This window comes from Acanthisitta chloris, unplaced genomic scaffold (assembly GCF_000695815.1).
Source record: "Acanthisitta chloris isolate BGI_N310 unplaced genomic scaffold, ASM69581v1 scaffold41427, whole genome shotgun sequence".
In the NCBI taxonomy this organism is placed as follows: Eukaryota; Metazoa; Chordata; class Aves; order Passeriformes; family Acanthisittidae; genus Acanthisitta; species Acanthisitta chloris.
Window position 1 is genome coordinate 23,178 of NW_008684987.1, and position 12,292 is coordinate 35,469.

Genomic DNA, 12,292 nt, shown 5'->3' on the forward strand with positions numbered 1-12,292 from the left:
GAGCATGCCATGGACTGTCGTGAGATACAGCTTTAATGGGAATCGGCATTGGGTCATTTTCTAAATCGACTTTTTCATTTTACCAAATTCTAGCATTTATCACAAAATTAATTGTCTTTATTATATTTAATAGGTATTTGGGGGGGTTATTTAAATATATTTATATTTTAATTATTATTGAGAATCATAGAATCATGAAGGTTGGAAGAGACCTCTCTGATCATCAAGTCCAACCATTAAATAGACTTTAGATTTAAATAGCCTTTAGTGTTTAAATAATTAAATTATGCATTGGTTTATATATTTCAGTATAGTTTAGTATTATATTTACTGCTTATTTGCAATTAAAGCAAATAAGCCGTTGGTCAGATTTTCATAGTAGGTATCAGGAAGATTTTGAGAGATGGCCTGTTGCATAATACCAGCAGATTGTAATGGAACAACATCCTGTGAGCTGTACTAAGAGTTAGCAGCTGCTGGCAGCAAATATATTGAAATTCAGAAGTCCAACTGCAGGCTTCTGGGAGCTAAACAAGATTGTATCAAATCAAAGTAAATTATCTGAATTACAACAAAAATAATATCTGGGAATATAAACAAGTTAGCAAAAAAATATTACAAATTGTGTTACCTTTAGGTAGAGGAACATAATCAGAATTGTTACATTCCTTGATTTTTACCATCTGAAATTAGTGTTCTTCCCAAAAAATGAAAGAACACAATTTTTGTGCTTGTTGATTAATGTCCCATGTCTTGTTTGTATATATTGACGCTCAGAAAAAGCAACAAACCCATAATGAAAGAATTTGTTAACTTTCTCCGTTTTTCCTCCTTCGTGGAATGGGGGAAATGAGAGGACTTTAGTCTGTGTTAAAGAGGATGAAATCAAACAAGTGGGTTTTATATATTTTTTTTTATGTGTTGCAACTTAATACTATCCATTTTAAATGCAAGTATAACCCTTTCTTTTCTCCAATTGCAGGGTTTGCCTGGAATTCCAGGAAGCCCCGGAAGCGACGGGAAACCTGGCCCTCCTGTATGTACACTGTGCAAATGTTTCACATTCAAACCCTAACCCTAACCCTAACCCTAACCCTACTGACCTTACCCCACAGTAACTACAGGACAGCTTGTTAACACAGTCACATTAATTGAATAATTGATTAATTGAATAATATTAGCTGAAATGCAAAATGTGCAATAAGTTTTGAATGTCTCACCCTTGTCTCTGTTCAGTGACTCATGGATATTACTGTATTTCATCTAGCACATGTCTTCATTTATTTCTTGTCTATCCCAGGGCAACCAGGGGGAAACTGGCCGCTCTGGTCCGCCTGGCCCTGCAGGCCCACGTGGCCAACCAGGTGTAATGGGTTTCCCTGGTCCTAAGGGCAATGAGGTGAGTGGGATTTCTCCCTGATGCTTGATCAATCAAATGCAGTCTCATGCTGCAGCTTCAGAGTCTTGTCTACTGACCAGAACAAGTATTTCACATGTGATCTTTCTCTCTTGTAAGGGTGCACCAGGAAAAAACGGAGAAAGAGGCCCTGGTGGACCACCTGGAACACCTGTAAGTGTTACTAACATTTTGTTTCATAATATGATAACTTAATAATGACATATAAATTAATAATAATTTGGTGAGCCTTATAAAAATGTTATGAACACCTAACCATAGCCTAATTTTGTCTTTGTTCAGGGTCCTGCTGGGAAGAACGGTGATGTTGGCCTCCCTGGTCCTCCAGGACCTACTGTAAGTGTGTTGGTCCCATATGAGGCAATGATCAGTTATTGCCAAGGGGGTTTGGTGTCTACAGATAGGCATTGTGCATTTAGAGGAAGGAAAATATTTTTAATTATATAAAGAAATCTTCTTTTATGAAGACAAATAAAAGAGCTCTTCTTTGCCACTATTTTAGTGAATTAATACTCAGAACTTTGCTAGGAGAAACTTGAGTCAGGTATGCCTGGTATAGATTAAAATGAAGAGTTAATTTAGAGCTCTTGGGGATCTACCAAAACATATTGTTGTTCCCTTTAATGTTTATGGCATTTCAGAGTACTATCAAGTAAAAATCTGCCTGCTGAATCACATCTAACAGTTGGAGTGAAAAGAGCAGATACCAGAACACCAAGATACATTAGCCTTTGGGATTGTGCAGTGTCTTCATCAGATCATGATATGGAAGCATAGATTAGAGGTCGTGTGGTGGTGTTTATATGTTGAAATGCTCTCAGGTATTTTCACAGCTTTTTTTCCCTCATTTGTTTGATTCTAGGGTGCTTCTGGGGAGAGAGGAGAACCAGGACCAGCAGGCCCACCTGGCCTCCAGGTGCTGTGTGGTTATTGCTTTCTGACTCTTTAATAGACTAACACATGAAATAAATAAATAAATATTAAGGGCACCGAAACATTTCCATTAGGGTGCATGCCATCATATTTTGAAGTAAGGCAGGTCAACCACTTGACAAAAGTCATCTGTCAATCACAGTTGCAAACCAGGTGGTTAGCTTAGATTGTGTCACCTAAAACCCTTAGCTATCAAATTGACATCTCCTTTTTTGTAAAGGTATGGGTGTGAGCTGGGTACACATCTTTGTGTCAAAAAGATTATCAAGACAGGAAAAAGCATAATTTATCTATGTAACATGGTTAATACTGTTCCTCTGTATAGGGATTGCCTGGTGGGCCAGGACCAGCTGGAGAAAATGGAAAGCCTGGAGAACCAGTAAGTAGTAATTCTGGTTTTCTAAGTAACAAAAAATTAATGAGAAATTCTTCTTATATTGCATTTCTAAATTCAGACAGCTCTCTGCTCTCTGCAGAGCAGAGCAGAGAAGCAGAGAAGTCTGATTTTAGGGATGAGAGGGAAGAGAAACAATGCCAACCACAATGCAGATTTAGTAAGTAAAGTGCACAGTTTACATCTATTTTCTCATAACCAGGGGCCAAAAGGTGATGTTGGAGGACCAGGATTCCCAGGCCCTAAGGTAAATAATAAAGCAACTTTTCTGTAATTACATGAATGAAATAGTAAAGTATGAACCTGAAACCAAAGAATAACACATTTCTTTGTCACAGGGTGAAAACGGTATCCCAGGAGAACGTGGTGCACAGGGTCCTCCAGGACCTCCTGGAACAAGAGGGGGGCCAGGTCCTGCTGGCTCAGAAGGTGCCAAGGTACCCATGGACTTTCTTGCTTTCCTGCTATTGTGTCTAGCATTCAGGTCAATTTTGGTCTTTCTAATTATTTTTTGTTACTCCTTAGGGGCCTCCTGGACCACCTGGTGCTGCTGGAGGCACAGGCCTGCCTGGCTTACAGGGAATGCCAGGGGAAAGAGGACCTTCTGGAAGTCCTGGACCCAAAGGAGAGAGGGTAACATATACACACTGCCACGTTTATGCCAATTCAGTGTTAGCTTCCCAGAAGGCACCGGGTTTGTTCACACCTTCCCTTGTGGCCTGATTTCAGAGATACAAATTGTGTAGCACCTGTGACTTAACAAAATGAATTGGGCCCTATATGTTAAAAATAGGATTTTCCCCTGGCTTAATGTATGCTAAGACACTTTGCTGTGCTAGATCTCTTGGGGGAAAAAACCAGTTCTAATGAAGCTCATAAACAATGAGAATAGTTCATACCATGGGCAAACAGTTTGGCATAGACTTCATTTTCATTCAAGCTTGGGTTTTTTTTCCATCAAAGTATATAATAACTGATGCTGAATTCTGGACAGGATGCCATACCCCATATTAGAGTTGTATTAGCTCAACAAGGAAACCTGGTTATTGAGAGACCCTCAGTATGAAGTCCTTTTCCCTCCACCATATGCTCATCTCATGCTTGCTGTTTGCTTATGCTTTTTATGTCTGACACTTCCTAGGGAGAACCTGGTGGCAAAGGTGCTGATGGCCTTCCTGGAGCAAGAGGAGAGAGAGTGAGCAACCTTTAAACATCCAACAGTTTATCAATTAGCTTCACATAATCTGCACTTAGAACATGAGTAAATTTACAGTGAAAACATACTGTCTAGGAGAGGGAAAGTAGTAATCCCATTGTGTTTCCTTCCAGTACCACAAATCTGGTTTTGTAAACTAAATTTGACTTAATATTATTTTTTGTGCTTATTGCTGCTTGGGTAAATATAATGGAATTTTTTGCAAGCAGAAGATTACAGTGAAGTGGGATAATGTTTTGGAGGGAAAGCAGTCTGTGAAGCACAACAGTAGAGAAAATGTTATTAGCTTCCTACGTCCAGCTGACCGATGAGGAAAATGTGTGTTACAGTGAATCACAAAAAGGCATCATGATAGTAAATATTCTCATACAGAACACTTCCTCAGGTTACTACATATGATAAATTTATACATCTATATAGCATATACACATAAAATAGACACTTGAAATGTGTACATATATCAAATCAGTACCTGCAAGCAGTATATACACCAACAAAATGAGGGATGACAAATGTACAAATGCAGCTTGGTTGAGTTGGAGGAAATATAAACAATCTATTTCCAAACATAAGGTATGCATTGAGTTCTCACAAAAGAAAAAAGTCAGGAAGCTGGTTAAGAGGTGTTTAATATATACTGAGGAAATATGGATCAATTATATGAAAAGTTAGGGCAACAGGTAACTTACTGTATCTCATTGAAAGAGACTTGTTAAATTCAGGTGGGCTTGGATTATATTTAGATGGTGGGAAAAAGAAAATGCTGTGATTTCAGAGTGTCACTCCAAAATATAGTGTGCAGCAGCACTCCTGCAGTGTACACATGCTTCAGTTAACTATCTTCAGCAATCTTCTTACACTGAAACATAAATGCAATTAATCAAAACAGAGAAGGTAACATTGTCATATTTTCATAAATAATATACTCTTTTTTCTTTGTTTAGGGCAATGTAGGTCCCATTGGTCCTCCTGGTCCTGCTGGCCCACCTGGAGATAAGGTAAAGCATCCTTTGTAATGACACTTGGTACTGTAAAGAGTCTCACTGATGGCTGTCTCAAGGGAAAAAGACAAACACCCAGTAATCACCCTTGCTCCTTACAGGGAGAGACTGGCCCAGCAGGTGCCCCAGGCCCAATGGGTTCCCGTGGAGGTCCTGTAAGTGGTACTACTTTTCTTCCAGTATGACTTTATCATAGCTTGTCTAGCCTAGTGTAGTGCTGCACCCACCCTATCAGGAACACATGTGGCTTAAGCCGTAACTAAACTAAGCACACTCAGCTCCTGTTGACTCTTAGAATTTATAGGTACTAAAGCCTTCAGAAATCAATGCTTTCAACAGTGCAAAGTGATTGGAGGGCTGTGGTGGTAGATCAGGACAAGAGTGTGTTAAACATATGTTTCCATATGTTTAACAGCTAAGTAAACTTTTTAAAATATTCTTATATTTCTTTTTTTTAGATTGATAAAACAGCATCTTGGGATCTCAGTGCTCAGGGTTTATATTACTGTATGTAACTGAGATAAGTTTGGCACACTTTAGATAATTATCAGATAACTCCTGAGCAGTTATTTTTAGTGTTCAGGAGCAACTACTGTTCTGGGTCAAGTGAGGTTTTTTTCCTCCAAAGGCTGATGAGACAAGGAAACTTCAGCAGCAACAACAGGAGTGTTCTCTAACCTGTAAAGGGAAGCTTATCTTTCTAACATCTTCCATTGCTGACATGTTGTTTTCTAACAGGGTGAACGAGGAGAACAAGGTCTTCCTGGCCCTGCTGGCTTCCCTGGAGCTCCAGTAAGTGTGCTACTCCTTCTGTACTCAGTCACACATAGAGCAACATTTCTTCATCCTTCTCTTGATGTACTAGCAGACCAATATAATTCAACTGTATTCACGTTAAATTTAATATTTAAATCCTTTTCAGAAGAGTATCTTTACAGGGTTTCTCACCACATTGTATCATCTGCATTTTTTGAGTCATAACAATACAATTTTTCTACAGGGCCAAAATGGGGAACCCGGTGGGAAAGGAGAAAGAGGCCCACCTGGTCTGAGAGGAGAAGCTGGACCCCCTGGAGCTGCAGGTCCACAAGGTGGTCCTGGTGCACCAGTAAGTCTCTGCTGTTCTTTATTGCTCCTTATTGAGAGGCCTCCCTCAGCCTCAAGGTGGCTGGACCCAAGTGCAAGCATGTGAACTGCTTCTGACTTACTGGCACTTCCTCTAATTTTAATCTTTATCAAATCATTTGCTTTATCTGTTTCCTTCCATGTAGGGTCCACCTGGTCCCCAAGGAATAAAAGGAGACCGTGGAACTCCTGGAGGCCCTGTGAGTATATCTTTGATTTAGTCACTGCTAAATGCCTCTATCTATTCCAACAAATGTGATGTAAATTAAAAACAAGACCTTCTAATGACTTCAGTATCTGTAGTTCAAGAATAATTAAAGTGTTCAAGAAGGAGTAATTAAGTTGAGGTGTTTAGTGATTTGGATTACATGGATTTTAATGTAAGTAAGGTGTCAAAATAGCTCTTGGCACAATGACCCAAAGCTCTAAAATGGCTTATCTCAACAGTTATTATATTTACTTGCCATCTTTGCCAAGTTTCTCAGAGCCTATTAGCTCACCTTTAAGGAACACGTGTGACCCTTGCTTGCAAAAAAATACCCCAGAAAATGATGAACTTTTTGTTCAGTTCCAGTTTCAAGCAAAACAGCTAACTATAATTAAAGTCAGACAGTGAATAAAAATCAATTTGTTACTGTTTTTCCAGTCTTCAGAAAATGACAACTAAAAGGATTGATCTCATTGATCTCTCACAGGGTGCTGCTGGTTTCCCTGGTGCACGTGGTCCGCCTGGTCCCCCTGGTAGCAATGTAAATAAATTATCTTCCTTTAATTCTTACTTTGTGGGTATATTTAGATGTATATTAATATATTTAAAAATGCAAAAGAATTCTGAATGCGATGTTTAGACTTGGGGAAAAAAATCTGCAAAAGAGAGTTTACTCGCCTTATCATTTGGAATAGCAAATTATTCACTTCATTTACTGCCTTGATTCTCTTCCTTTCCAAAACCAGTTAGAGTTAGTGTAGTCTCTCTCCCACACCAGGTCCTGGTGCATTTCAGTTGGTGCAGACATCCTGTCTTGTCTCTTGCTCTTTAATGATGGAAGAAAAGCTCAATTCAGGGTCTTGAACTGGTAATGGGTAAGGAACAAATATCCTGTGCTGGATGCATTATAGCCACTGGGCATCCAAAACTTGCAGATGTTACATTGTGCAAACTGTATATCCTGACAGGAGGGATGAAAAATACCAGTTTTGAAAGTGATACATAAAAGGATTCTCTTACAACACCAGATCAGATTTGAATGCACAAAGTCTGGGCCCTAAATCTGCCTTCAGGCAATGCCCCAAGCCTGGCTGACTTTCCTGAGGCAAGACCAATGCCAGCATGCCTGTTTGGCTGCTTCAGGTAACACAGCTCACACTCTTCCTTTTAAAATTCTTTGTAGGGTAGTCCAGGCCCCCCTGGGAATGCAGGACCTGCAGGCAAGGATGGGCCTCCTGGTCCCCCTGGCAGTGCTGGCTCTCCTGGTTCCCCGGGCCCTGCTGGAATCAGAGGTGAGCCTGGTGCACCAGGTGAGAAAGGACCACCAGGCGCACGCGGAGAAACGGTAAGTACACCTTCAGCAGGGACTGTCACACCAACTGACCCAGCTTAAGCCTGTCAAGAGTAAACAGCCACCTATGGAATGTCAAAGATGCTCATATTTATTGATCTGATCTTTCCTCAAACAGGGAGCACCAGGTCAAGCAGGTCCTCAAGGCATTGTTGGCAGTCGTGGTAGCACAGGGCTGCCTGGTCAGCGTGGCCCGATCGGCCCACCCGGCATTGCAGGTGCCAAGGTGAGAGCCACTCCCTGCAGCAGCAGCCTCAGTGCTAACCCAACTGCTAAAACAGCTTAGAGATACAAAGGAATGAACATGTTGGCAGTGGCAGGGAGGAATGTTTCATGCTTTTAAGTCAAGACTAGAAAATTTGCAATTATTTGTGTTTATATCCATAAGCTCAGGCTTTAGACTCTCTGGGAACCAGCAGCTGTAGGATGTGAAATTCTCTGTAATGACTATTAGCAGGACTTCCATATCAGATTATCTAGACATATATAACCAGCCTTATCCAAGTCATAGTCTCACCCACTGCAAGTTGTTTATCTTTGTTTAATCCAGGATACGTTTCTTGATTAAATATTATGACCCAAACAGAAGAATACTCTCGTATCCCTTCAGAAAAGGTAGTGTGAGGCTTGGTTTGTACTTTATCACTAATAAGAGTGATAGACCATTATTTTTTTGTTAACTGCTTTAGCTGTTGGTTTTGGCCACATACGAAGAGACTTACCCACTTACTACTTCTTAGTTGACAAAATAATAAGGAACATTCCTTGAGTTCAGTGGCTTTGCATGAATATTACCAGCAATAAAAAGAAATCAGTTTGAGCAAATTTTTATTTCTTGAATATTTGCAATCACCAAAGCCACACTGGCCCATCACTTTACTATGTCTCATTCAAAATCACTGCATAGTTCATTAGATGCATAATACACTGGTATTTCATAAGTACATTATCTGCAACTAAATCCTTTCCCTTCTTGTTCAGGGTGAAGATGGTAAACCAGGCTCCAATGGCATACCAGGAGAACGTGGTTCTCCTGGTCCCCAGGGCCCTATGGGACAAAGAGGCTTACCTGGAGAGCCTGGCAGAGATGTGAGTGGATGTGATTATTTCCTGATAGTTTGTGAGTGACAAATGGGAGACTGGGAGTAAATATGCTTCAAGGCTCACCAAGCCTCCCCCAAGTGCCTGATGCACAGGGCTCTGTTCAGACTATGCTCTCATATGAGGTGGTGTAGCCTGCTGTCTCTGGTATCCCCTTTACTGCCTGTGGACCTCACCTGTCTCTCTTGGAACCAAACAAGAGATTGCACTGCCTGTATGCCTACAAAATAATGCTGGTCTTACAGGCCTTTTAGGGGCCACTCCACTTTCAGGAACTCTTCCTTTTTCCAAACTCTTTCTTTGATGAGTATTATTGGAGCTTAGTGGGAAACAAACTGTCTATTATTTATGAACAAACTGTACCACTCTTTTGCAGGGTAACCCTGGCTCAGATGGCTTGCCTGGACGTGATGGATCCCCAGGAGGCAAAGTAAGAAATCACCAATATCCTTAGAATGCCACATAAGTGACACATGAACTACATGACAATATACGTGGTTCTGTGCTGTGTAATTTGTTCCATGAACCAGTTATGTTACACTGAATATACTCTTTATATTGAGTTCTGTAAAACATTGCATTCATTATCCTGTCAACTATTCCTATCTGCAGGGTGATCGTGGTGAAAGTGGCTCTCCTGGCCCTCCAGGCCCCCCTGGTCACCCTGGACCTGCAGGTAATGCTGGAGCACCTGGAAAATCTGGGGAAAGAGGATTTCAGGTAAGGCTGAAGTAAACATCTTGCTGCTAATTTACATCCCTTTCCTATGCAAAGTCCACTTCTGCAGTAATAAAGAGGAAGTTTTGAAGAGTCATACATTTGTTACTGTCATAGTTTCTTGGCATCAAGGACCTCTTTTATTAAGGGGAAAGACATCTCAGTTTATAGTCCTGATGACTGTATAGCAATTAAGCACAAAATTCACATACTCCATAGGATGCCAAAAAGCACATCATCCCACCAGGCTCTGTCTTAGTTTCCATCCCATCTGGTGCTCATGCAGCACAAGCAATGCTATTTATTTCAACTAAGGGGGTAACTTGGGAAGCCTTCAAGTTATTTCTCACAAGTGCTGATCAGCAGCTTGAGCACTGAGCACCTCACAACATGAAGAAGGTGTCTAGTGCATGTGGTACACATCACTGCCTACAAAGCAGCTGCATAAGGCTGACATTGGTAGAAAAAGGGTCTGGAGAAGACACTTCTTGGTTATGGTGTATGTATGTGTAGCTTCCCCTTGTTTCCAAATAGCTGCTGGCTTTGAACATACTGCTTATCTGGAAATAAAAAGGTGGTCTAGGCAGCTCTAAGTGATCCATACCATCTTATTCTTATCATGTCACAGGGTCCACCTGGCCCTCCTGGCTCTACTGGTCCTACTGGTGCTCGTGGTCCTGCTGTAAGTCATATTTAAAGTATTTGTGCTATCATCCATTCACTCACTATTTCTTGTTCTTTGGGCATTGCTCATATTTCCTTATATCTTTCTTTTATTGCAAATCTACTTTTACAGGGTCCTCAAGGTCCTCGTGGGGATAAAGGTGAAACTGGTGAACGAGGCAGCAATGGCATAAAGGGTCATAGAGGGTTTCCTGGTACTCCTGGCCTTCCTGGTCCTCCTGTGAGTATTTAGCATTGGATTCGGAATTACAGCTGTTCTTAGTTTCTATGTTTAGGTGCCAGGTACCTAGTTAACTTAACTAATTGAGTGAGGAAAGAAAAAAAAAAAAGAACATCTGCAGTTTGATTGTCAAATGTGTTCCAAAGTCCAGATTCCCTGAATCAACCTGAAATACATGTTAATAGAGAACTGGTAGAAGCTGCTAGGAGGTAAAGAAGTGTTACTATAACCCCTTTCAACAAACACTTCTTGCATTCATTTATATAGGCTCTTCCTGATTAAATTAGAAAAGACAGAAGTAGGGGTTGAAGTATCTGTTTCTATTAGAAATCTAAGGTAGGCAGACAACAAAAGCTTCTCAGAGTCCAAATACCTATCTTCTGCCATGTTTATTTTATAGTAATTTGTATTAGGGCAAACTACTTAATTGCAAACATGCATTGCCATTTTGAACAGTTCTTCATAGCTGAAAGAATTGAAGGGCAAGAATAGACAGGCATGCCATAGATATTTATGACAAGTAATAATCAAGAAAGGTATTTGTACTAAAAAAAATGATTAATTGCACTCGCAATTAAACTCAATCTACCAAAGGTGGCAGCAATACCAACCTATTTAACAACGCAATATAACTTCTGGTCTAACATGAGAAAAAAATAATCTGATAAATTCTCATTTACACTATGCCAGTGAGATGACCAGTAATTTTTAAACAGATGGCTTAGTTCTTTGCAGTATATACATAGAACTGATTTGTAAATGTATTTGAAAACATGTTTGTCAAATTATTTAAATAACATTACTGGTAATATTATTAAAACTGCAGCATTTTGAGCCTATAGCTGAATATTCTTGTGAACACAAGATTCCATCCAAAGCTCATTGGTGCCTATTGGCTTTCTTGAATTTTGGATATCATATCACTGATATTTTTATCACATAGGGAATATTCAATATTTGTTTCTAGTTAAAGAATGTCAGCCATTCTCTCTCATATATAACATAGTCTTCTTATAAAGATGTGTTTCATATAATCTTGAAAATATTTTCAATGTCTTTACTTAAGGTATGTCCACCTAGTTCCAAAATATTACCAGGAGGTGTATGACTGATTTTTCTTTTCTTCATAGGGTCCCCTGGGTCCACAAGGTGCAATTGGAAGTCCAGGAGCTTCAGGTGCAAGGGTAAGAAAAATTCATCAGTTAGCCTAACTAGAAGGAAAATTCAGACTATAACAGGCCAACTTAACAGACAGCTGAAGGAAGAGTAAACACCTGATAAACCATACAGCAACATTTGAGATGATAGCTCACAAAGTATTTCTGAATCTGACATTATCTGATGAACTATTTTGACCATATTATTTGTGTTCATCATTGTTCTAGGGTCCCCCAGGACCAGCTGGGCCACCTGGAAAAGATGGTACAAGTGGCTACCCAGGTCCAATTGGTCCTCCTGGCCCCCGCGGAAACAGAGGTGAAAGCGGCCCTGCCGTAAGTAAATGGTCACACACAAACAGAGCTTCAGGAATACTCATGAAGCCCAGAGTACTCTCCTCTTTAAATATCTCCCTCACAAATTCTGTACTTCATGGACAGAGTCTGTAGTAGGAGGTGTCTAGCAAAATACAGTCCCTGTGTAGTTTAGTGTAACTTTTGCTGCTCTGGGCATTATGTTAGTTCCGGATAAGTATTGACTTTTCTGCATACAACAGAATCTCTTCACTGTGGAGCACAGATTCCCTTTGAGTCTTGGAAGCTATGTAATGGGTTTTCTCGACTCATCTACAGAGACCAGAGCTGCGAAGGCCACTATCATAAAAGCCAAGGAGACTTTTATCTATCATTATATATATTATATATATGACAACTATCTAATATATATAGGCATATATTAATAAATAATGTCTATAATATCTAAATATA

General features: G+C 40.1%; 1 protein-coding gene across 1 annotated transcript; it reads left to right on the plus strand.

Annotated features, from left to right (window-relative positions):
- Window positions 1-987: 987 nt before the first annotated feature.
- LOC103806820 (collagen alpha-1(III) chain-like) lies at window positions 988-11,860 on the plus strand (the record flags this gene model as incomplete). Its single annotated transcript, XM_009079529.1, has 25 exons — window positions 988-1,036; window positions 1,301-1,399; window positions 1,517-1,570; window positions 1,700-1,753; window positions 2,280-2,333; window positions 2,676-2,729; window positions 2,947-2,991; window positions 3,083-3,181; window positions 3,270-3,377; window positions 3,886-3,939; window positions 4,905-4,958; window positions 5,063-5,116; window positions 5,700-5,753; window positions 5,962-6,069; window positions 6,233-6,286; window positions 6,782-6,835; window positions 7,368-7,399; window positions 7,478-7,639; window positions 7,764-7,871; window positions 8,627-8,734; window positions 9,123-9,176; window positions 9,359-9,466; window positions 10,092-10,145; window positions 11,498-11,551; window positions 11,753-11,860. Coding segments are annotated over exons 2-25 (1,718 nt in total), but the record flags the coding sequence as incomplete, so codon positions are not given.
- Between the last annotated feature and the right edge of the window lie 432 nt (window positions 11,861-12,292).